This window comes from Ovis canadensis, chromosome 2 (assembly GCF_042477335.2).
Source record: "Ovis canadensis isolate MfBH-ARS-UI-01 breed Bighorn chromosome 2, ARS-UI_OviCan_v2, whole genome shotgun sequence".
In the NCBI taxonomy this organism is placed as follows: Eukaryota; Metazoa; Chordata; class Mammalia; order Artiodactyla; family Bovidae; genus Ovis; species Ovis canadensis.
Window position 1 is genome coordinate 244,813,486 of NC_091246.1, and position 26,492 is coordinate 244,839,977.

The 26,492-nt window shown below is 40.1% G+C and overlaps 1 protein-coding gene across 1 annotated transcript in view; it reads right to left on the reverse strand.

Moving 5' to 3' along the window:
• Positions 1-432: 432 nt before the first annotated feature.
• The window catches only part of STX12 (syntaxin 12), a 37,643-nt gene continuing 11,583 nt past the window's right edge, over positions 433-26,492 (reverse strand). The window contains exons 2-9 of the mRNA XM_069578882.1: positions 21,471-21,540; positions 19,681-19,780; positions 14,307-14,444; positions 12,138-12,181; positions 10,424-10,529; positions 5,253-5,325; positions 4,483-4,565; positions 433-3,172 (exon numbers count right to left, since the gene is read on the reverse strand). Coding sequence (XP_069434983.1) covers positions 3,080-3,172; positions 4,483-4,565; positions 5,253-5,325; positions 10,424-10,529; positions 12,138-12,181; positions 14,307-14,444; positions 19,681-19,780; positions 21,471-21,540 — 707 coding nt within the window. The 3' untranslated portion in view covers positions 433-3,079. The remainder of the gene's footprint in view (positions 3,173-4,482; positions 4,566-5,252; positions 5,326-10,423; positions 10,530-12,137; positions 12,182-14,306; positions 14,445-19,680; positions 19,781-21,470; positions 21,541-26,492) is intronic.

Consider the following 26,492-nt stretch of genomic DNA (forward strand, 5'->3'; position numbering starts at 1 on the left):
ATTCTATCATTTCAAGTTTATCTCTTAAAAATGAAGTACTATGTACAAAATGAATTTGTCAGTCAAATTCCATTTTGGATAAGGATTCAAATGAACTCCTCAGTTGACCTAAAAGCAGAAAGGGTTAGAATCAAAATCTTTCAAGCTATTCCCTGGCAAGGTGGAGATTCTGAAGTAGTTGTAATTCATAGTGCTGGAAAGCAATACTGAAAAATTCTTTGAAACCTAGGGATACCCTAAACATGCTTAGAAAAGCAGGGAGGAAGCAGGTGATTCCCACTCCTAGAAACATGATAGAATTGAGTTCTGTCTAACACTGAGTTGAGTTCTGGTCTGCATTTAGTGACCAAAAGTAAGTTTCACTCCCATGACTGAGAACTGCCTCTGAACAGAAGGGGAAAAAAAAACACACACACACACAAAAACAAAAACTGAAGGGAGAAGGCTCAAGGTGTTTTAATTTGCACTGACTGAAGCATAATTTCATTTTGACATTTTTGCTAGTGGTACAAGGGAGTGTATCTCCACTCCTTAACAAAACAAAACCTGTTCAGGGAGCACAGATCTAGCAGCTAACAAGTTCCTGTTCTTGAATATTCACAGAGGAAGTGGCCCGCATGACACTTCTACTCTACCCTATACTACAGTACTAGTTTTAATTCACTTGAAGAGAAAACTTTCCATAAAGAAAGGAGAAAGGGAGAAAGAGAAAAGGAAAGGAATAAAGAGACAAACAGAATTTGTATGTTCAGACTAAACCCTTGTGATCCTTATAATCAGAGAATTTAAAGCTATAAGACAGCAACTGAGGACACTTGGGGCCTATGGGTTAAGTAACTTGTTCAAATACCTATAGTGAGTAAATAAGAGAGTTAAGATTCTCCAGGCCTTCTGTACCCCAGTCAAGTTTTTGACCTCCAAACCAATGGTTTTCAACCATGGTTATACCTGAGAATTATCTGGAGCTTTAAAAGTCCCTATATCCAAGCTATAACCCCTGCTAACTAAATTAGAATCTTGTGGTAGGGGTACCAAGATATCAGTATTTTTTTGTTTCTAATGTGAAGACATAGTTAAGAATATCACTGCCCTAAACCATGGTGCCCTCAAGGTGGGCAAAGCACAGATAAGGATAATTCTGTGAACAGGTTTGTTAGGCCCATTTAGCAGAACCTCTTGGTAACTATTACAAGTTCTAGGCCATTGCAATTCTAGGCCAAGGTCATATTTGCAGCCCATGATTACTATTACCACACCACCATGGGATTATATAGTATAATAGAACAGAACTATGGTGGCTTCATTTAACCCAAACTGAAAAGTGTTTTGTTTTTTACAATCAAGCCTTTTTTTTCTTGCCTGGAGTATTATAAATGATGTATTCAGGTCCAACTATAATTTAGAGCTGAAGGGGCAGTGATAGTAGAACCAATGAATTACCTCTGAAGCTGCTGCCTGGGCCTCTGTGACACCCCAACAGCTCTATTCTGTTCTTCAAGGAAAGGGTCTCTTCCACCCCCAAACCAATCCTCACCTGATCTCCAGTTTTCTTGCAGGTCTCAGTTTTTCTCTGGACAGCACATCATCGGATATCTACTGCATTAGGATGTTAACGCATAGAAACTTATAATAGAAGGTTTTAAAATGTTTATTTGTATTATGAGGGTGAAATGATGCAAGAGTGCAAAGAAACTTAAGTATTTAGCCCTTGTTTCCCTGCTGTTCACATTATTTTAGGAAAAGAAGATTAAGGAACATTAAAAGGAATGGAAGAAGTAAATATAAATATACCTAGCCAAATCCTCTAATTCACTAAAGGATGAACTGAAATTGTTGGCCCAATTCACATTTATTGAGAACCTAAAAAAATTACTTCCCCCGTAACCTCCCTAGACCTGTGAAAAAGGGGAGTGGACAACATTTATATTACAAGACAGCAATCTTTTATTGAAACATTTTTTTTGGTCTAAAATTATGCATGGAGAGATTAACCTCTTGTTCATAAATTAGGATAATTCTAACATCACTATTCCAAACCAATATTATTTACAAAAAAAGTACCTTTTCTTTGTTTTCTTGCCAGTTCACAGGACTAAATTCTAAATTTTAAACCAACTTCAGTCTAGCTTTTAAAATTTCCCTGCCACCAAATGCCCAGCAAACCTTATTAGGGTAGGGGGCAGCCTTTTGACGGCAACAGTCATCATTTACCAGGAATGTAGAACCACAACTGAGCAACAACAACAGAAGATTAAATCATTCCAAACAATTCCTGTTTGCTTTCCAAAAGCATGCTTTGTCTAATTCTCCCATTCTATACAGACAGGTGGGAGAGGAACGCCACAGAGCATCGTAATGTTGATTCAATTAACCTCTTCAAAAAGTGGACAAGATGGTTTAGCATATATATGGATGAACTGCAGTCAATGACACTAACAAGTAATAAACTTTAAACCCAGATTAACACATATTCCCCAATAGCTGGCCAGCTCAGATCATTACTTCTCATTTAATCTGGATCACATGTGCAATTTTTTACTCTCTAGTTAAATACATTGCCAAAATTTTTCAAAGCATATAGGGAACAGGCTTCTTAGAAATTCAAATTAAAATGTTAAATAATAAAAGTTGCTGGCTTATTATACAGTTTCTGACAAACTCCAATGTGCTGGGTGACCGAAAGTAATTCTATCTCAGTTGCTAGTAAAAAGGTAAATCTTGTATATACATAAAAAGACAATATTACAAGACTGTAGTGTTAGCCTACCGAAACAAGAATATCTAGAATGGAATTTTAAGTAAACACTTGGGATGATGAGCAATCAGAATACAAGAGAAAAGAAAATCCACATAAATTAATTCTTAATTTGAGAAATCAATAAAATGTATACACAAATTGATAAATACTGTCTCCATAGGTCACTAATTCCAAGGACTAGTTAGTAGTTAGTTTCTAACTAAATTATTACAAGACATTCTGGTGTATTCTCTCTTCTTATGATCAGTTTGTTCTGGCAAGACTCCAACAAGCACTTGCCCTTGAAAACAGCTCAGCGGGAGAAGGCTGGAGGCAATCACTTCATTTATTAACTAGCCACAAAATAAATCCCAAGATTACAATAATCACTGACAGGACAAGCACCAGGATACAGATCTTCTTGCGAGATTTTTTCTGAGGAGAGAAATATGTAAAGAAGACACTCATGAAACAAGTAAAAAATGTTTATAAAACTCCAGGAGTGCTTCATCAGTCGGGCTCCTGGTAATGCAAAATTAAACTGTGTATGACTATGCAGACACCTTCTCAAAAATCTCAAGGTACCAGTGCTAGACAGCAGTGCAAGTCCTCATTCAATGCTCCCAAATACAGTTTTGCAAAGGAACTGTTTATGTTGCAAGGTGTTATTTGCCATAAAATAAGTTATTTGTACATGTATATTTGAATAAAGGTTTTATACCTATTATAAAATTTTATGTTCACTGTAAAAAATACAGACAAGCAGAAGAGAAAATAATCACCCACAGATAAAACAGCTGACATTTTAATTGTATTTTCTTCTGATCTTTTATCCAGGCAAATTTATCTGACAAAATTGGAACCATACTGTATCATGTCTGATGGTTTTCTCACTCAATATTTTAGAATAAAATTTGTGATATTATAAACTCTTCATAAACATCTTTTAATTCCCACATAAAATAACATGAAGTGGATGTAGATAATTTACTTGACTGTTCTTTACTGTTGGATATTAAAGTCATCACTCACTTTTTAAAAGGAAACTACTGTTAAATACAATTTCTTTAAGAACAGTCCCAGGGGAAGTACAATTATCTTAGGAACATGGTAAATGACTAAATGCTATTTGTTTCTAAAAACCCATGCAATACCAGGTTGAGGAGAAATGAGAAGGACCTCATTCACAACATGTGTAAACTGAGGTGAAGACCCAGATAAAGTTCGTAAAATCAGAGTTTCAAATAATATGTAGAAAAATACCACTTTACAGAAAGTAGAACAATTAACCCCTATTTGTTCACAGCAAAATAACCCTCATATGATAAGCCAACTAATTCATACATAAACAGCAGTCCAAGTTGAGCCTCTGTCCATTTTCTGTGGCAACAGTCAACATAAATTATCTGCAAAGTCCTACTTTGTACCTATTACTATCCTAACTGAAACAAATTTCATCTGTTTAGGTTAGAAAATTAGCCTTACCCCAAATTAGGTATCATGCTAGCTTATCGGGATAGCTTTGTAGCTAAGAGGCTTTTATGTCAGTTTATTCAAAGTTTGATGCCTTTTTTGTAGATCTCTCTGCAAAGGAAAATACTAAAAATGGGGCTGGGATGGCAATTACGACTGCCTGCCTCCAGCTTAAGACCAAACAGACGGCTGCAGCTGTTCTCCATGTGTCAGTGACTCTGATGGCCCCTAGAGTCTACAGCAGAGTGACTTTCTTTTGTACCTGCTTTTACCTGATAGTAAGCAGCTCGCTGTAGCTGGTCAGTGGCTCTTTCTACATGCACCTCTGAGCTTTCCACGTTGGCTTCTATGCTGTCTGCAAAAGAGAAGGGCAGAGGATGTTTTACCACAGTTGGATGTTTCAAGACTGCAAACTGAAGAGCATTCTGATGCTAAGGGTCCTGTTCACCATCATCACTCCAACTATCCAGCCATGAGATCAAAAGTTACCAACCCCATAAGAGAACAGCCCTCTTCTTTGGAAATAAACACTGAAGAATTATTTAGAGGTAGAGGGTTATGAAGTATGTAAATCATCCACAACAGTTCAGAAAAAAATCAGGTAAATAAAAACAGTGCAAATAAAAAGCAAATGGGGTAGAATGTTAACAAGAAGTAAATCTAAGTAAAGCTTATAAAGGAGTTCCTTGTTATTTTCATTTTTGCAACTTTTTGTGAACTTGAAATTATTTCCAAATAAAAAGTTTTTTTAAAAAAGGGTTTCAAATCCCATAGTTGTGCAAGTTTCTGGAGATAAAAACTGAGAAGCTGACAGCAATTTCCCTAAACAGCCAGACTTAACATGAGGCTACGGCAAGTGAATGGGCTATTCATGGAAGCCTCATTTTAATTTCCACATTTGACAAGGTAAGAAAATTGCTAAGAAAATGAATTTAGTGATTTTTAAATGGTATTCCTAGATTCCTAAGACACAGCTTACCGACTTCTTTGCATACAAAAACTATCCACTCACCTTTATGTTAAAGGTATCAATAATACATACCAATGATATCACCTTGGTCATGGATCATCATGGCCAAATCTTTAAATATCTGATTGACATCCAAAATATCAGCCTAAGGAACATACACACAAAAAAATTAACCAATATTAAGTAACATGTTGGAAGATTCATTTCCTCTACTTACCTAAAGTTCTGGCTATTAACATAACACATGTGTTTTTAAAGCTTATAAATCATGCTTTCTCTATAAACAGAAAATGAAAATAAAGTTAATTATTAACACTTACTAAGTGACTTCTGTATGCAGAGTACTATGCTGGTAGGTAATTAGAAGCACAGTCTCTTGGAGCCTATCAGTTACAGAGGACTGTTAACCCTCCACAGTCTTGTTCAACCTTAAATTGAGAACTTCTTTGGACCTCCCTACTAAAATGTGGACAATGACAGTACCCATCTCATAGCATTTTCAGAAGTACTAGATAAAAAGTTCTTCAGTTCAGTTCATTTCAGTTCAGTTGCTCAGTCGTGTCCGACTCTTTGCGACCCCATGAATCGCAGCACGCCAGGCCTCCCTGTCCATCACCAACTCCCGGAGTTCACTCAGACTCACGTCCATTGAGTCTGTGATGCCATCTAGCCATCTCATCCTCTGTCGTCCCCTTCTCCCCCTGCCCCCAATCCCTCCCAGCATCAGAGTCTTTTCCAATGAGTCAACTCTTCTCATGAGGTGGCCAAAGTACTGGAGCTTCAGCTTTAGCATGATTCCTTCCAAAGAAATCCCAGGGTTGATCTCCTTCAGAATGGACTGGTTGGATCTCCTTGCAGTCCAAGGGACTCTCAAGAGTCTTCTCCAACACCACAGTTCAAAAGCATCAATTCTTCGGTGCTCAGCCTTCTTCACAGTCCAACTCACATCCATACATGACTACTGGAAAAAACACAGTCTTGACTAGATGGACCTTAGTTGGTAAAGTAATGTCTCTGCTTTTGAATATGCTGTCTAGGTTGGTCATAACTTTTCTTCCAAGGAGTAAGCGTCTTTTAATTTCATGGCTGCAGTCACCATCTGCAGTGATTTTGGAGCCCCCAAAAAATAAAGTCTGACACTGTTTCCACTGTTTCCCCATCTATTTCCCATGAAGTGATGGGACCGGATGCCATGATCTTCATTTTCTGAATGTTGAGCTTTAAGCCAACTTTTTCACTCTCCTCTTTCACTTTCATCAAGAGGCTTTTTAGTTTCTCTTCACTTTCTGCCGTAAGGGTGATGTCATCTGCATATCTGAGGTTATTGATATTTCTCCCGGCAATCTTGATTCCAGTTTGTGCTTCTTCCAGCCCAGCGTTTCTCATGATGTACTCTGCATAGTAGTTAAATAAGCACGGTGACAATATACAGCCTTGACGTACTCCTTTTCCTATTTGGAACCAGTCTGTTGTTCCATGTCCAGTCCTAACTGTTGCTTCCTGACCTGCATATAGGTTTCTCAAGATGCCGGTCAGGTGGTCTGGTATTCCCATCTCTTTCAGAATTTTCCAGTTTATTGTGATCCACACAGTCAAAGGCTTTGGCATAGTCAATAAAACAGCTGCTGCTGCTGCTGCTGCTGCTGCTAAGTCGCTTCAGTCGTGTCCGACTCTGTGCGACCCCATAGACAGCAACCCACCAGGCTCCCCTGTCCCTGGGATTCTCCAGGCAAGAACACTGGAGTAGGTTGCCATTTCCTTCTCCAATGCATGAAAGTGAAAAGAGAAAATGAAGTCGCTCAGTCGTGTCTGACTCTTAGTGACCCCATGGACTGCAGCCTACCAGGCTCCTCCGTCCATGGGATTTTCCAGACAAGAGTACTGGAGTGGGGTACCACTGCCTTCTCCACAATAAAGCAGAAATAGATGTTTTTCTGGAACTCTCTTGCTTTTTCAATGATCCAGCAGATGTTGGCAATTTGATCTCTGGTTCCTCTGCCTTTTTTAAAACCAGCTTGAACATCAGGAAGTTCACGGTTCACGTATTGCTGAAGCCTGGCTTGGAGAGTTTTGAGCATTACTTTATTAGAATGTGAGATGAGTGCAATTGTGCGGTAGTTTGACCATTCTTTGGCATTGCCTTTCTTTGGGATTGGAATGAAAACTGACCTTTTCCAGTCCTGTGGCCACTGCTGAGTTTTCCAAATTTGCTGACATTATTGAGTGCAGCACTTAAAAGAAAGGGTATTATATGGTAAATGACTAATAAGTGGTATAGCATTTACCTCAAGCAGAGAAGGAAGACTATGGCAGAAGAGGCAGGACTTAAGAAGCCATATACATAGAACAAACAGCCCAGTTTGGCTATAACATGGATGTGATATTATGATTCATAATAAGAAATATGTATTTGATCTTTGTCTCAACCGGAGCACAGAGCTCCTAAAATTTTTTTCTAAGTGATAAAAGAGATAAAGATGTCCTTTTTAATTCAAAACAAACCCTTTCAACCACTCCTAAGTATGTTAATAGCTTGGCTTTTGTAAAAACCCCTAAGGATGGGGACTAGTTGCCAGGGGAACCAACCTGGTGTTTAGTTGATTGGAACTTTCAGCCCCAATTCCAACCTCTGGGGAGGGGTGGAGGGCTCAAGGTTAGATCAATCACCAAAGGCCAATTATTTAATTAATCATGCTCATGTAACCAGAAGTTCAGAGAGCTTCTTTGTTAGTGAACACATGGAGATATGGGGAGTGTAGTAGGCCTGGAGAAGGCATGGAAGCCATGCATGCGTGCATGCTCAATCATTTCAGTCATGTCTGACTCTTTGCAACCCTATGGACTATAGCCCATCAGGCTCCTCGGTGCATGGGATTCTCCAGGCAAGAATACTGGAGTGGGTTGCCATGTCCTCCTCCAGAGGATCTTCCTGACCCAGGGATAGAACCCATGTCTCCTGAATCTCCTGCACTGCAGGCGGATTCTTTGCCACTGCACCACCGGAGAAGCCCCATGGAAGCCATGTACCCCTGGCCATATACTTTGCCCTATGCATCTCTTCCGTCTGGCTCTTCCTGAGCTGTATCCTCTTATAATAAACCAGTAACCTAATGAGTAAACTGTTTTCTTGAGTTCTGTGAGCTGCTCCAGCTAATTAATCAAACCCAAGGAGGGGATCATGAGAACTTCCAATTTCCAACCTGTTGGTCAGAAGCACAGGTGACAACCTGGATTTGCGACTGGCACCTGAAGTCGCAGAAACGGGGGTCAGTCTTGTGGGACTGAACCTTCAATCTGTGGGATCTGAGGCTAACTCCAGGAAGACAGTATTAGAACTAAGTTGCACTGTAGCGTATCTTGATGATGTGGCAGAATTGCTTGATGTGGGGGGCAAAAACACATATTTGGTGACCAGAGTGTGGGAAGGATAGAGTGGGAGTAGAAGAGAAGCACACCGGAGTGTGTTGCTGCACTGTTAGAGCAGGGTTTGCATGTTAGATGCAGGAAATGACTGGACACGAAAGTGCAACAGCTAAGGAATTAGACCTTGATTCTGTTGAACGTGAAGTGCCCATGACACTCCTCTCCTCAGCTCCACACATCTCATTCTACTCTCGGCTGAATGGGATTTCTCATGTGAAAGAATCAATTAGATGATTAGTAGCAATAGATGAAAAAGAAAACACATGACATCTTTGAAGTCAAACTTCTGGCTTTCCCTGATGGCTCAGCCGGTAAAGAATCCACCTGTAATCCAGGAGACACAGGAGGTATGTGTTCAATCCCTGGGTTGGGAAGATCCCATAGAGTAGGAAATGGCAACCCACTCCAGGATTCTTGCTTGGAGATTCCCTTGGACAGAGGAGTCTGGCAGGCTACGGTCCATGGGGTCACAAAGCACAAGTACGAGCACAAGGATGAACTGTTTCATCAAAAAACAGAGGGCAACAACAAAATTCTGTAAAGCAATTATCCTTCAATAAAAAAAAAAAAAAGAAGAAGTATCAAGAGAAAAAAACAGAGGGCTCTAGGGCAATGTGTCTCAACCTTGACTGCACTTTGTAATCACCTGGGAAGTTTGTAAGATAAAAAATGCCCTCACCCAGGGCTTCCTGTGGATGTTTGTCCATTTTTAACCTACAAAAAAATAAGAAAATCACATGCAGTTCAAACTAGTAATTGGTGGGGGGATGAGAAGAGGTGGGGCATTAAAAAAAAAAATCTCCAAGTGATTCTAAAAGTACAGTCAGGGTTTGAACCACTGCCACAGATGAAGGTCAAGGAGGAGATCAAAGTTTCTCCTCTCTACAACCCTCCTCCCCCCACTGTCCCCAAGATGGCAGTCTTCCATCTCCATGGAGAAAAGTACTCAGGTTTAAGGATATTTTACTGGTCATCATGCAAAAAATTAAAGTTGGAAACTCAGGTAAGAAAGGCCTTGAGACTTCTCTCTCAACCCTCACCTCAAAAATTGTTCCTGTTTCTCTGACTCACAGATGGGATACCCACAATTTGTGATTGGACTTTCAGATGAGCAAAAATGGAGCAAACTTTTTGGCCTGTCTTTACTCTGGGTTATTCAGGCTAAGCAAAGGGCTCTCCGTAGAGCCCCACCGAACCTAGAGACTGGCATTGAGGTTTGGGGACAAGGTCTTAATAAAATATTTGTTGGCCTTGTTCTGTTCTCCATGGGTATTCTCATGGAGACCTTATAAAATATGGTGACTGAAAAGGGGGTCCAGGTATCCTCAGGCACCATGACCAGTACCATCCTAGTGAAGTGTGAAAGTTGCTCAGTCATGTCCAACTCTTTGTGACCCTGAATCCTCTTTGTGGCCTGATTCTCCAGGCCAGAATACTAGAATGGGTAGCCGTTCCCTTCTCCAGGGGATCTTCCCAACCCAGGGATTGAACCTAGGTCTCCCGCATTGCAGATGGATTCTTTACCAGCTGAGCCATCAGTGAAGCCCAAGAGTACTGGAATGGGTAGCCTATCCCTTCTCCAGCGGGTCTTCCCAACCCAGGAATCAAACCAGGGTCTCCTACATTGCAAGTGGATTCTTTACCAGCTGAGGTACCAGGGAATCCTGATATGGTCATAAGAGTAGGTCAAATTCACCATGATTACACTGACACATAATATGCAAACTGTACAACTCATTTCATCCTTTTTCATAATCAATGAGAGAAAAACCAGATTGCAGATACACTGAGTCAAACAAAAAACATGACCTGGCCCTCACCTCCAGCTGCCGAATCGCTGTCTCCCTCTCTTTAATAAGCTCCAGGTCCTGTTCGGTGATGGCCACCTCATCCTCCTGTCTCTGCATCTGGTTCCACTCCTCATGGCTGCAGGGAGACAAGCACATGGGCTGATTCCTCCCCGCAAAGGTGTACCTAAGACATATCATCTCTGCTGTCAGCAGAGCCTGTCCAAAGACGGTACCAGGCCTCCAACTCCTCTGGTAACAATACAAGTCCCTGGGGGTTACATTCTTCACATCCAGAGGCAAAGAACTGGTAACACCAAGAAAACCAAGTCTCAGCTTTCATGGGCAAAACTAAGAGAAGGCAGAATTACAAGGGATGGGACTCCTTGCTGTTTCCATCCAGGGATACACGCTATAAAGTTGCTAGACAAGAAGCAGGCAGAGATTTGAAATCTCTGGCCCATTCTCTCCCAGGACACTCTCAAAGTGCAAGCTGTGTTGGCATCTCAGGTACTAAATGGGTAGAGAAGAGCAGGTTAAGTGACCTGTCAGTGCCTCACCAATTAGTCTGACAGAATTATATCTCCTGGTTTTCAAGGATTTCTTTGAGGCTATTAAATGTCTCTTAACAGAAAAGCAAAGTGAAAAAGCTAATGAAATGTTACAACTCTTCTTTTCTGGTACCATATTTAGAAGAAAGGCATATGACTTATGAGACATGGCACTTTGAAAATTCAGCATTAAATGTACCTTTCCAGTAGTACTCATAAATCACATGTCATCTCCACAATACTTAGAGAACTTTCTCCACGTGCTGGAGATATAAAACTGAGTGAGAGGGCACTCCAGGCCTCTGAGGCACTCAGAGTATAGGGGTGGCAAGATAGATGCACACCTGTGACAAAACACTTTATGTTCTGAACTAGTACCATCAATACATCTCTATGGAATTAGTTAATTCAGTTTGGAGGAGGAAGGGGATGTCTTGTAGATACAAATCATTTGCTTTTTCTAGGGTTGCCTCCATTTTAGGGATGAGTAAACAGAAACCCAGGAACTTTGAAGAACTAATATCCGAATTATAGGTAAAATCTCAGCCCTCCTAAATTGTAGGTTTTGGGGGTTTCTATTTATTCCTCTTGAGTCAAACCCTCTCCTCAACACACAGACATCAGAGATTTCTTGAAAGTTTTTTATTCACTTTGAAATTATCCCTTTCATAATTCAAAGATCATGGAAAAGCCCACTGTTTTGACTTTTTTTAATTTGATGGATTATAAATTACCTACCCCAGGGCTCTTGAGAGTCCCTTGGACTGCAAGGAGATCAAACCAGTCAATCTTAAAGGAAATCAGTCCTGAATATTCATTGGAAGGACTGATGCTGAAGCTGAAGCTCCAATACTTTGGCCACCTGACGCGAAGAACTGACTCCCTGGAAAAGACCCTGATGCTGGGAAAGATTGAAGGCAGGAGAAGGGGGTGACAGAGGATGAGATGGTTGGATGGCATCATCAACTCGATGGACATGAGTCTGAGCAATCTCTGGGAGCTGGTGATGGACAGGGAAGCCAGGCGTGCTGCAGTCCATCAGGTCACAGAGTTAGACACAACTGAGAGACTGAACTGAACTGACCCCAGGGGTCCCTTTATTTTTCCTCCTTTTTTCTCACTGATTTTTAAAATTAAAAGGAAGTATAAAGTATAAAATCCCATCTCAACTATCTACCTTAGAACAATTCCTTTACCTGTCAAAGGAGACGAGCTGTTCCTCTCTCTGCCTCTCCTCCGCCTAGAAAGTAGATGGCATTATTGCTGCTGTTATTCACAAACATGTCACAGACACAGACACACACACACACACACACTCACATACACACAATGACCTCCTTTAGCTACAGTATAAAGAAGCAACATCCTTTGACTCTGATAGGATCTATAAGATGACACAGGGCTCTGGCAATCTGTCTTGACTAGGAATGGGTGTGAAGTAGTCAAAAGCCAATCTGCACTCCACTTTGGGTTCAGAGTCAAAACTATACTAAGTAGGATGGAAAGAACATGGTAGGAGAAAGGAATAAAAACTAATAACAGTGATAACATTTTTAAATCTGGAGAGAGGTGGGTTAAGGGAAAGAATGGAAAACGTGAAAGCAAACACATTTTCAGAACTTGTAAAGATTTCTTTTAAAAATAGACCTTTAAAGCATATCGGGTTCTAAAGTGACAAACTGACTTCAAAAATCAGTCTAATGATACATTACTTTTGTAATTTAACAACTAAGAAAAAAGGTTAAAAGAGCAATCTATTTTTTTAAAAATTCCCTTTTTTTATAACAGTAATCAAAAAGTTAAGCAACATAAAGAAAATTTCAAAATTCTACCCACCCAGAGGAATACAGTGGGGTTTTTTAAATTATTATTAGTTTTCACTCTCTCCCCAGATCAAGAAACGGAACACTGCTTGTGTCCTAAAGCCTACCTCTGTGCTCTTCTCCAATAACCACCACCTCCCTCTCCTCCACAGTAACCATTATCCCGACTTTTTGGCCACCATTTTCTTGTATTTTTAAAATATTGATATATATCAATATTTAATATTTTATCTGATTTTGAATTTTACATGAATGGAATTATACTGTTTGTATTCTTTCATGCTTTGATTGGATCAGATTAGATACGCCAGATCCATCCCTGATGCTAAATATAACTATGGTTCATTTTCTCTGTTGTAATATATTATAGTACCACCACGTATTTATCTCTTCTATTGTTAATTGACATTGGAATGTTTCTGACTGAATGTTGCTATGAACACTCCTGTACTTATATCTTTGTACAAACATACAAAGTTCTCTGGGGTAGAATGGCTGGGTCATAAGGTGTTTTGAAGTTACAGCCAAATGTTTTCCAGTGGTTTTTCCAACTCATACTACCACTGGTCAGGTAGGAAAGTTCCTGTTGCATTACATCCTTTGTGTACCCTGGGCTGTTTATTACACTGCAAAAATTATTTGCCAGTATTCTTTGGGGGCTAGGATAAAAGATGTGTTAACAAAGACGATTTGTATTTGCTTTTGTTTGCGTGAAGGTACTCAACCAGACCAGGACTTCTAGAAGCTTCTTCAGGCTTCTGGACCATTCAAGTAGTATGAATTTGGACAGCAAATCTGCCTGAAGGTTACTCTGTGGTATAATTTACCGTCTGGATTTCCCCTCCCTCCTGCCGTCCTCAGTGTTAATGCAATCTTTTTAGCAGTCTGCTAAGGAACAGGAGGGCTTACTTTTCATTTTTTTTAGGGCCCAGTTTAATTTGCAAGCACCTTCTCTTACAATATCCATCTTGCATGGACCCATTACTTTGACTTCATGCCATAAGGACATCAAAACTGAATTTACGTTTGCCCTCAGTAAATATAATCGGTGGAAAAGTAGTTTTTTTCGGTGCTCTGCTTATCTCTATGGGTTCACACCTTCTCTTAGGCTTTGATCTTAATATTTTCATGGCTCTTCGATATTTTTGAGACACTGAGTTGTTAAAATCTAGTATCTGTTAATTCTTTTCAAAGGGAAGGCTAGTCCAAATAACCTGGCCTTCTACATTCTAGGAAACGGATTTAACCTTTCTTTTTAAAAAGCTTTTAACATAAGATCAATATGACAATGAGAAAAAAGAAAATTACACATGATTCTACCTGTCATTTTTGTAAATCTTTGTGCACATTCCTTTCCAGTCTTTGACCGTATGTACACTTTTTTAACAAAGGTTATACCAATCTGACATTTTCATAGCAGCTAATGTCCATATTTATTATTCGCAGGGATAGTAAGCAAAGACAAATGGTAAAAAAAAATTTTTTAACTTAGGAAAGAACATCCTGAAATTTGCAGAGACCTTCTTTTGGAAATAAACTCACAGAAAGACGAGATCCAGCTCTTGCTCGGGCAATGCTCTCCTTCTCCTTTTCAGATACCCTTCTCTGCACAGCCTGGAAACTGTTTAAGGCTGCAGAGAAGTCATTCATGAGACGTTCCTTCTGAAGTTTCTGCTGGCGCTGGGAAATTAAACAAGAACTTAACATTTCATATTAACCCAGAATCATTTGGTTTTAATTCCCTTTAAAAGCAAAAGTACACCCCCTAAAAATTCCCAACTAGGAAAAGAACTATGAAATAGGCTCTTCCTTAAATGAATGAACTTGCTCTTTTCTAACTCAAATCTCTGGTTAATACTATAGGCCAAGTCAGAGTTTTCCTTCTTTCATTCTTACAAACCTGTGAACTAGGTGTCTTTTACCATGTAAGGGAATCTCAGAGGGAACCACAGTTCAGAATTTTAGTTCCCAGGAGAATCTAAAAGCAGAATAAACACCTATGGATTTAGACTAGACTCAGAGACTGTTTCCTTGCTACATGTTCAACTGTATTCATCTATAGTTAGTTCACAGCTTACCTGAACACCACAGAATCGTTTGCCTTTACACTGAAGTGAGGTTCAAAATCTTTGAGAACCTAAAAGCTTATTCTGCAGAGTTACAGGCTATGTTTATTTAGCTTACTGATACTATGTCTCAAAAAGCACATACTGAGAGCACTTGCTATAGTCAATTGGTACTACAGGTTATACAGAGGCAAGTATAATCAGTAAGAATCCAAGTGGTCAAGGCCTCAAGAGGTGGTGGACACTAAGGGAAGAGTAAGGCATGAATAGTAGAGAAGGGGAAAGGCAAAGCCATGCAAGGTAACTGTGTGAGCAAAGGCATGGTGGCAGAAATTTGCAGAGGATTTATAAAAAGATAGTTTGACTGGAACCAGAGGTTTTTTTCATGAGAATAGCTAAAAGATAAAATTGAAAACATAGGGAAGGAGCTGGCCACTGCAGGTTTTATATTTATTCTTTAAAGATTTGCTTACTTGGCCATACTGGGTCTTAGTGGCACACGCAGGATTTTTGATCTTCGTTGTGGCATGCAGGGCTTCCCAGGTGGCACTAGTGATAAAGAACTCACATGCCAACGCAGGAGACTAAGAGACGGGGTTCCACTCCTAGTCTGGAAGATCCCCTGGAGTAGGGCAGGGCAATCCACTCCAGTATTCTTGCCTGGAGAATCCCATGAACAGAGAAGCCTGGCAGTCTACAGTCCATAGGGTCACAAAGAGTTAGATATGATGGGAGCAACTTACGACCCATGCACTCAGGCATGCAGGTTCTTTAGCTGTGGCCTGTGGAGTTTTTAGTTGTGGAATGTGAACTATTAGTTGTGGCATGTAGGATCTAGTTTCCTAAGGATTGAACTTGGACCCCCTGCATTGGGAGGGCGGAGTCTTGGCCACTGGACCACCAGGGAAGTCCCCACAGCAGGTTTTATTTTATTTTTTAAATTTATTTTTGGTTGTCCAAGTCTTTGTTGCTTCACACAGGCCTCCTCTAGAGCAGGGGTTACTCTTTGTTGCAGTGCGAAGGCTTCTCAATGCAGTGACATCTCTCATTGCGGAACACAGGCTTTAGAGCTCAGGCTCAGTATTTGTGGCTCACAGACTTAGTTGCTCTGTGGCATGCAGGATCTTCCCAGATGAGGGACTGAACCTGCGTCCTCTGCATGGGCAGGCGGACTCTTAAACACCGGACCCCCAAGGAAGCCCACCCGCTGCAGGTTTTAAATGCCAAGCTAATGAGTCTGGGATTCAAAGAGCAATGAGGATTTCTATGAGGGGACCATGATGTGTACAAAATGATAACTTCCACAATGGTGAACACAATGGAATGCGAAAATGAAATAAGTCAAAAAGATGACCACAATAATCAAGGTTTAAGGTTAGGAAGACATGGTATCAGTAATGAGAACACAAAGAAATGAGTCTAAAAAACATTATGCGACTGGCTGTGGGAAAGGAGGATAAAGTCAAAGGATGACTCACATTTCACACCTGGGAGAGAGATGGTAACACTGAAAGCAAATTTAGATGAGGGACTTTTTATCCCATTCCTGAGATTTTAATTTTTACATAAACATTAAATAATAGAGGGGAAAAAACATCATTCCTCAATCTCACTATCCAAAAATATTATCTTTTAAGTATATCATAAACATTTTCCATGTTAACATACTCTTCACAATTCAGTCTTTGCTATACAATACTCCATTAAGTTGATCTAGTAAATTTTATGTAAGCATTCCTTCTAGATTGTTCTATTTTTAACTATTACAAATAAATAAAGCTAAAGTAAGCTCTATTGTAACACTAATATTTATACAATGCTTATCACATATCATATTGTTATAACCACTTTATATAATAACTCATTTAATCCATCTATCAACCTATACTATTAAAGTACCTATTTGACAGATCTGGAAAATGAGGCACAGAGAGGTTAAGCAATTTGCCTAGGATCATATAGTAAATGGCAAGGGCAGAATTTAAATCCAGGAAACCTGGCCCCAGATTGCATAGCTGGGTTTTTTTCCCTTAGAACTTAGAAACATTTGCATGAGTGGAAATATTAGGTCAAAAGGCACAAACTTTTTTTTATGACAATAAGTACCATCAGTCAGCTTAGTGAGGGGTTTGGGTGAAACAGAAGGGATTCATTAGCGTATCAAAGAGGCGATGTCAGAGCAGGAATCAGCAATATGGGCCAAGTACTTAGAGGTGCAGGGGCAAGGGATTGAAAAAGATTTGGGGACCATGTCATAAAAGTCACAGGAAATTCATAAAAGTAGAAAAGACTCCTGGGAGAGAAAGCATAAAATAACAAAATTAGAGGATCACTGGTAGCACCTCGGGGCACACCCACTTCTAACAAGACACAGAGTCAGAGAAAGACGCTGAGACTCAACCTGGGGTAAGAGAGACAAAAGGCCAGAAAGGGGTCACCAGAGTCAGGGGACACGAAATCTACTTTGTTGTCTTTACTATGGAAATCATGGGAAGAAAAAGGAAATTTCAGTAAAGACAGGATGAACAGGAGGATCAAATAAAACAAAGAGAAATGAATAAAAATGCAAAAAACCTCCACTGGATTTGGCAATTAGAAGATCACTGATAACAGTGCGTAAGTATGAAAGAAATGTGAAAGTACGATGTATGGTTTGATAGTCCAGTAGCAAAAAGATGAGTGACAGGGCTAAGGTTAATTAGATAAAGAAACAGTTGAAAAGGAAAAGAATATTCAGCACAATAGGAAGAAGGGAATCCAGGATTTATATTTCACCAGAGATAATACCTCTGTGGATTTGTTTTATGTTCTTAATGATTCAAACTTTGCCAACAAAGGTCCATCTAGTCAAGGCTATGGTTTTTCCAGTAGTCATGTATGGATGTGAGAGTTGGACTATAAAGAAAGCTGAGCACCGAAAAATTGATTCTTTTGAACTATGGTGTTGGAGAAGACTCTTGAGAGTCCCCTGGACTGCAAGGAGATCCAACCAGTCAATCCTAAAGGAAATCAGTCCTGAATATTCATTGGAAGAACTGATGCTGAAGCTGCAACTCCAATACTCTGGCCACCTGATGTGAAGAACTGACTCATTGGAAAAGACCCTGAGGCTGGGGAAGATTGAGGGCAGGGGAAGGGGACCACAGAGGATAAGATGGTTGGATGGCATCACTGACTCAATGGACATGAGTTTGAGTAAACTCCGGGAGTTGATGATGGACAAGGAAGCCTGGCAAGCTGCAGTCCATGGGGTCACAAAGAGCCGCACATGACTGAACGACTGAACTGAACTGAATGATCCAAGATAATGGAAGGAAACAAGAAGATGCATAATCCAAAAATAATTTCTATTTGATTTTGGAATATATTAGTTTTTTTTTAAGCAGATTGAACTTTCTATTTTGCTTATGCTTCTATTTAACACTTTGCTACTGTTCAGCTGCTCAGTCATGTCCAACTCTGAGACCCCCGTGGACTGCAGCACATTCTGTTGACATCAGACTCTTAGATTCCCTTTTTTTTTTTTTTTTACTGCTAAAACTATCTACAAGTGTGTATTCCCTATGTGGACAGCTGGGAGAGGAAAGGGGTGATTTGGGAACAATTTGAAAGAATGAATGGCAAGGGGAACTGGTCCAGTATGAGAAACAACCAACACAAACAGCACACAGGCAGTCAAAGGGTGATTATGTTAAGGTGACTACTTTGTAGCAGGATGACAAAGCACCTGGTTTTGGTTCTTTTCTTTTGTGCAAGGGGACGCCAAAAATCCAAAGACTGAACACATACTTCATTAAACGCCTTGCCAGGAATGAGTTAAACTGACAATTTTCAAACTTTTTAAATGGAGATCCAGAATAAAAATGTGACATCTTGACCTAGCATCATATATACACATATGTGTGAAACAAAAGTTTCATGTAACAGTATTTCCCTTAATTACATGGTTACACACTCTGATGTTTCTATTCTGTTTCATTTCTTTTAAATGGTGATCACAATACACTAAAATTATATTATGTTCCAACAGTTACAATTCACAGACAACCCAGGAAGGGGAAATGGTAGGCTTCATCTTTATAGCCATCAGAGATGAAATATTATTTTTAAAAATTCACTAATAAAAAACAATGTAAGTTAAGTGCTCCCATGAATGGTATAGAAACTAAAGCAAGATAAAATCACAATAGTCTAAGATAGAGAAGATTTTTGTCCTAGAAGAGACAGGATGTGAGGCAGACCGTGAACAGTAGGTTAAAAAGTCAAGCTACAATGGAAGGGACACATTTGACTTCAAGAACAAGTGAAGGAAAGGCATGGCATATCAAGGGAACATTGAATTCCAATAGAAACTGTGTCTTTAAAGGATATAAATGGTCACTGAAGAAAATGACTTGAGTAGAGAAATCTTTCTCAGAGCATTTCCTTAACTGGAAACCTACAAAAACGTGACATGAAAGTGACTGCAAAGTAAAAAAAGACATTTGCTTGAAATTTATAGATACTGGACACAAGCACACTAGAATCAAGCCAGAAAGCATAAAGCTGCTAATCAAATCCCAGTAAGATGTAAACACTGAGATTCTTCTTCAGTTAAGCCCATTTTACTAATATATTAATATATTATTGCTAATTATCACAGCAGCTACCCATATTGAGTACCTACTAATACCTTGCAAGATCTGGTACATGCATTCTTTCTGTTGTCACAGTAGATACTTATCCATTTTATGGATAAGAAAATTGAGGTTCAGTTTGAAGGCCAAGTTTGTTTCACATGCCGCCTCTCCAAAAAAAACAATATTTTTCTTATTCAAAATAAATAAATCAAAACCCCAGAAAATACCAACCTGTTCTGAAGTAGATAAAGGAAGGGGCAAGGACCCCAGTTCCTTCAGTAATTCATTTGTTTCCTTGGCAAGCTGATTTGTAGAGTGTTGTAACTGTTGCCTAAGAGAGAAAAGATGTGCTTTAGGATATTCTCACTTCTTGAGAGCTGTTAGGATCAGTCTGGTCTCAGAGCATCTCAAGATGCAGGGAATGAAAAGGCACCTGAAGGAATGGGTTCCCAGATGCTCAGGTTCATAACAAAATTCCAAAAGTACCACCTAGTCAAACTCACTTCAAGTTGTCTTCACGTTACCGAGTAGAAAGAACCTACCTCAATGAAAACTGCTGATTAGGTATTTTAATTCTTTGGGGAGAAAAGAAAAGCATTCTCAGCAGTTCTGATAGAAATACAAAAGCAGCTGCCCCCACACCTCAATCTAATAGTTTTAACATGCTGAACTCTCTCTGAAAATTCTCACGCTGATTTGCCCAAGTTCTGCATGGTTACTGTCTGTCACAGTCCACTGACTAGTGACAGAATCCACGCACTGGGGGTTGGATGAAATGTGCATTAGAAGCATAGCTTCTACCCTAGGGAACAACCTCCGAAGATCAACTCCCACGTTTGTGCTTAAAGCTGGTGCTTTTTCAGCTTTATCCTTGGCTCCCTACCTATGCTTTATGCTTGACTTTCTGGCTCTTTCCTCCAAAACAAAGAAGCCCTATACTGTGTTAAAAAAAAAAAGTAAGGAGCAGAGGGGAAAGGAAATTAAAGAGGGAAAAATGTGTGGGATTGAAAGGTACTGGAAATACAAAAAAGATTCCTTTCAGTCATGGTTTCTCCTACTATCTGGCCATTTCTGCAAAGGTTTTAAGGGAGGACAGAGAAACCACACTACTAATTACTAATATTTTTTCACTGCAAAGGGGTCTCCAAGATAGAAGGAAAAAGAAAAAAAGCAAAACCAAAAAAAATTTTTAAAACCATGAGAGTCAAAACCAACAGGGAGTCAAAAAACCAAAAAACAAAAATGGGAATTTCCTGGTGGTTCAGTGGTCCCCTCTTCCACCGAAGAGGGCACAGGTTCAATCCCTGCTTGGTGAACTAAGATCCAACCAGCCATATGGTATAGCAAAAAAAAAATAACAACAATAAAATAAAAAACAAAAGCTCCCAAAAAGAGTCAATCCGAAGCTTGAGCATCATGGACAGTACTAACATACCCACAGCTACCTCACGTCTCCCTCAAAAAAGCTCAAAGTACTAACAGTAAGTGATTCTCTCACTTCCCAATGTCTAGGACAGGAAACAAAAATAGTGTTAACGATGAAAACTAGAACTTATAAGAGCAGAGACAGAGTCAAGGAGGACATAATAAAAAGAAGCTATTCCACTATTCTCTCCTCGGGTCATTCCGAATACACTTCTTTAATATTATATACAGCTGGAAATCCAACAGATTAGACAAGCACTGTAGATCATCAGGAGGCCTGTGCCAACAAGGAAGCTCATGTAGGGAGAATGCAGTTTAAGAGTGGTAGGGATTCCCTCTCTACTTCCCTAAATTGTTCTGCTAAGCAGTCCAAGGGAGGAAGAAAAGCAGAGTCTAAGGACTCTGAGAGGCAAGGGAGATCACAACCCTTTAATGTAGTCTGTTGCTCCTCTTCTAGATCCAGCTATGACCTCATGTCCCCACTGCCTCTTGTGCAGACTTCACAGGCCTGCAACCTAAGCCGCCAAGCAGCAAAAGCATTAAGTGTGTCCCCAAAAGGCCCTCACAAATCCCAACCTTGTTAGGAAGCTACTCACAGATTTTCCTGTAGCTTGCTTGAATCCTGCTTAGTTCCTAGTTGGCTCATCAAGTTCTTTATCTGAGCGGCTGGGAAGAGGAGGAAAAAAAAAATTATTAAAAAGAAAAATACATTCATCACAAGCACCCTGGGGAGAGGGGAAGGGATAAATTGGGAGACTTGAGACTGATATATACATACTAACTATATATAAAGTAGATACCTAATAAGGACCTATTGTATAGCACAGGGAACTCTACTCAGTACTCTGCAATGGTCTATAAGGGAAGAGAAACTAAAAAAGAGAGCACATATATATATATATATATATATATATATATATACACACACACATACATACATATATATATACATATATATATATCTGATTCACTGTGCTGTATACCTAAAACTAACACAACATTGTAAATCAATTATACTCCAATAAAAATTAAAAAAAAAACCAAGCACCCTAATTCTCAGATCACTGGTCTCTCCCCATATCCTGAATAAGTATGTACAACTAATAGGAAGCATGCTATGATCAAGACCCTGGTCTTGATCTTCTAAACTATTCTCTTCTAAATCTACCTGTGAGATCTACCTTTCTCCTAGAGAGTAACTATGACACTAAGCAGAAGGTGGTGGTTTTATTCGTCACTCCCAAAGAACTTCCACATTCTCCCAGATTTCCAGTGGCACTGGTTAAAATGTTTGTCTCTTTTGGAATGGCCTTGATACCAAGTATCAATTCACAACAATAAAAATTTAAATTCATGAATACAAAATAATTTTCTACAGCAAACATCTTTGGAAAGACAACATACATTTATCATTGATAATAAGTTACCACTAGCTGAGCACTTCTATGTGCCAAGTACTATATTAGGAGCTTTGTATACATAATCTCATTCATTTTCATAGCAACAGTCTGAAGTAGATGTATGTTCATTTTGCAGATGAAGAAATAGATTGAGAACTTAAATATCTTATGTAAGCACACACACAAAAAGAAGTAGGGCAAAAAATTCAATCCCAGGGACATCATACTCCAATACCTATGTTCTTTTAACTATGCTGTCTGTAGACAAATAGTACATTGCTTTGTTCAGATTACTCTACCAAGATATTGTGCTAAGATTAGGAATGGTCATATTTGAATCCTAGATGTTTAAGCCCCTAGCCCTGGACTAGGAAAGCAGAGTTCTGGAGGAACTGATAGTCAGAAACAGACTGGCTGGGAATCTGAACACCCTTGTCGCTCACTGACTTCTACAACAGGAATAGAGCCCCTGATTTCCTATGTCCTACTTTCTATCTTCTTTTTCTGTTGGCAGAGAAGATGGGGGAGATTCATTCATTTATAGAGCCTGAAATTTTATTGTATGACTTTTCTGTTTGTTTGCATGCTTGCATTTTAAAAGCATTCACTGTCTTCTATAGGGCTTCCCTGGTGGCTCAGAGGGTAGAGCGTCTGCCTGCAATGTGGAAGGCCTGGGTTCGATCCCCAGGTCAGGAAGATCCCCTGGAGAAGGAAATGGCAACCCACTCCAGTACTCTTGCCTGGAAAATTCCACGGACGGAAGAGCCTGGGAGGCTACATATAGTCCATGGGATCGCAAAGAGTCGCACATGAATGAGCAACTTCACAACTATCTTCTATTGCAAGAAGCTGGAATACAGAACATAGTAACAAAGTACTTTTTGTCCGGGGGAAACATACTTATCTTTAAGTTTCACCAGAACTGCAAGAGATAATATATCACAATAGGCATAGGGCTCCTCTGGCCAAAAGACAGTTTCCTTTGTGAGGGCCTCTCCTATCCTCTCAGGTTTAACTCCAGTTTCACTTGTGAAACACCAGACTGCTAAATGACTAGCTTAGGGGAAGAAGATGAGGAAACCAGTGCTTACTGTAACAATTTGTATCTATCATAGGAACAGATTATATACAAGGCTTCAATGTCCAATAAAAATGAAACTTCACTTATTAGAATTTTAAATTTTAAAAATTAATTGTTCCTTATGATAGGGTGCTTCTTAAATAACAAAATTTGGCGGTCACAGTCATAACCCTGACCTTAATTTGGTCACCAAGAGTAGTAAAAAGGCAAGCTTAGTAAGGACCAGTTACCTTACAAAAACACAGATGTGTTAATAGCTTCTAAGTCTGTTAAGAAATAATAACTAGCCAAAATCTTCTAGGTGATTGCTGAGTGACTCTACAGCTAAGGGAAACTGAACAACCTAGCCCTTAACAGCATCTAGGAGTTATTTCTCCTGCAAAAAACTAACAAACGGAAACCTCAATTAAATGGAGTTGGGAGATCCCAAGGGGGAGCTCTCACACCTACCAGATAGCAGAGCCCAGCAGGAACACTCCTCTACGCCAATGAAAAGCCATGGACTCTGGGTTTGCTGTATTATTACCAACCTTCTTTTACCCTTTCCTTGCTAGGAGGGGGCTTGCACTTGGCTTGCCCTGATTGCAGCCCCCAAACTGCAACTCTCTGGTAACTCTGAATAAAACTGTCTTTGCTGGAGAAATATCTGGCAGTCTATTTTAGGTCAACATCCGTAGCCCAGATCACTGTGCCATTATGGGTGTTACAAAGCAAAAGTTTCCACAGTCAAGAATATATATGTGTGTAACACTTCAAATCATGATTTTATCTTAAAGACCATCTTTTAAGCAAAAATATAACTCCAATTTTATAACAGAAATATAGATTTCACATGATTAAAAAGTTGCCTTTTGACAAACTTTCCTAAAATATAACTATTCCATTAAATGGGGATTTTTTTAGCTTAATGGTTCCATAGGAAAATGTAAAGCACTATAAAAGATTACATTCTGCTTAAAAAAGCATTATGTAAGATATAAATAACCATTTTTCATCACTAAGATGTATAATGTCCTTCTTACCTAAGTCTAATGGGAATCAGAATCAAAGCCATCAACTGACTGGACAAACAAATAATTTAAGAAAGAGGACAGACATTAGCAGCTACAGAGTGTTCACCATGTGCCAGACACTGGGCTATGTACTTGATGTGGTATAATAAAAAGCAAATTTGGTCTTTGTTCTCAGTTCCTGGCAAACAGTCCCTAAAAGCCTTGGAATTTCCTGAGTGATAGGAGTGTCTTTTGTTATTCATAAAGGGCTCCTTTGGAGCATACAGAGCTTACCTATTGAGGTGACCTGAACCTCAGATATGCAGATGACACCAACCTTATGGCAGAAAGTGAAGAGGAACTAAAAACCCTCTTGATGAAAGTGAAAGTGGAGAGTGAAAAAGTTGGCTTAAAGCTCAACATTCAGAAAACGAAGATCATGGCATCCGGTCCCATCACTTCATGGGAAATAGATAGGGAAACAGTGGAAATAGTGTCAGACTTTATTTTGGGGGGCTCCAAAATCACTGCAGATGGTGATCGCAGCCATGAAATTAAAAGACGCTTACTCCTTGGAAGAAAAGTTATGACCAACCTAGATAGCATATTCAAAAGGGGAAACATTACTTTGCCGACTAAGGTCCGTCTAGTCAAGGCTATGGTTTTTCCCGTGGTCATGTACGGATGTGAGAGTTGGACTGTGAAGAAGGCTGAGCACCGAAGAACTGATGCTTTTGAACTGTGGTGTTGGAGAAGACTCTTGAGAGTCCCTTGGACTGCAAGGAGATCCAACCAGTCTATTCTGAAGGAGATCAGCCCTGGGATTTCTTTGGAAGGAATGATGCTAAAGCTGAAGCTCCAGTACTTTGGTCACCTCATGCGAAGAGTTGACTCATTAGAAAAGACTCTAATGCTGGGAGGGATTGGGGGCAGGAGGAGAAGGGGACGACAGAGGAGATGGCTGGATGGCGTCATGGACTCGATGGACATGAGTGTGAGTGAACTCCAGGAGTTGGTGATGGACAGGGAGGCCTGGTGTGCTGCGATTCATGGGGTCGCAAAGAGTCGGACACAACTGAGCCCTGACAGCCTTAGGGTGGGTAGGATTTGTCACCAGAAAGACCAAGTAATTGGCAGGTTGGAAATTTCAGTTCCACCCACCAACCTCTGAGAAGGGAAACTGCGGGTAGGGAGAGGAAGTACAGATTAAACTCTATAAATTCCTGAACTAGATTTGATGAGCTTCCAGATTGGTGGACTCCCCAGGTGGTTCAGTGGTAAAGAACCTACCTGCCAATGCAGGAGACTCAGGAGACACGGGTCCGATCCCTGAGTCAGGAAGATCCCCTCGAGGAGGGCGTGCCAACCCACTCCAATATTCTTGCCTGAGAAATCCCATGGACAGAGGAGCCTGGCACAGTCCATGGGGTCGTAAAGAATCAGATATGACTAAGTGACCACACGCACACAAGCACTGACTGGTGACCACACGCAGATGCAGGGAGGGTGTCAGTGCCCAGAGAGAGAATAGAAATTTGAGCTCTTCCTACATACCTTGTTCTAGGACTCTCTTCTATCTGGCTGCTCCTGAATTATATCCTTTTATAATAAACCAGTCCCTGTTGGGTCAGAGGGTAAAGCGTCTGCCTGCAATGTGGGAGACCCAGGTTCAATCCCTGGGTCAGGAAGATCCCCTGGAGAAGGCAATGGCAACCCACTCCAATATTCTTGCCTGGAGAATCCCATGGACAGAGGAGCCTGGCAGGCTACAGTCCACAGAGTCGCAAAGAGTCGGACACGACTGAGCGACTTCACTTTCTTTCACTATAATAAACCAGTAAGTGAATGTTTTCCTGAGTTATGTGAGCTGGACTAGAAAACGAGCTGAACCTGGAGAGGGGCTCATGGAAACACCTCCAATACAGCTCACTGGTCAGAAAGACAGATAAGAACCAACACTTACAATTGGCATCTGAAGGGGGTGGGGTTGGGGGAGCCTTGTGGGACTAAGCCCTTAATTTGTGGAATCTGATGCTAACTCCAGGTAGTGTCAGAATTGAATTAAACTGTAGGACACCCAACTTAAGTCCAGAGAAACTGACCACTGGCGTGTGGTAAACCCACATACCTGGTGTCAGAAGTATT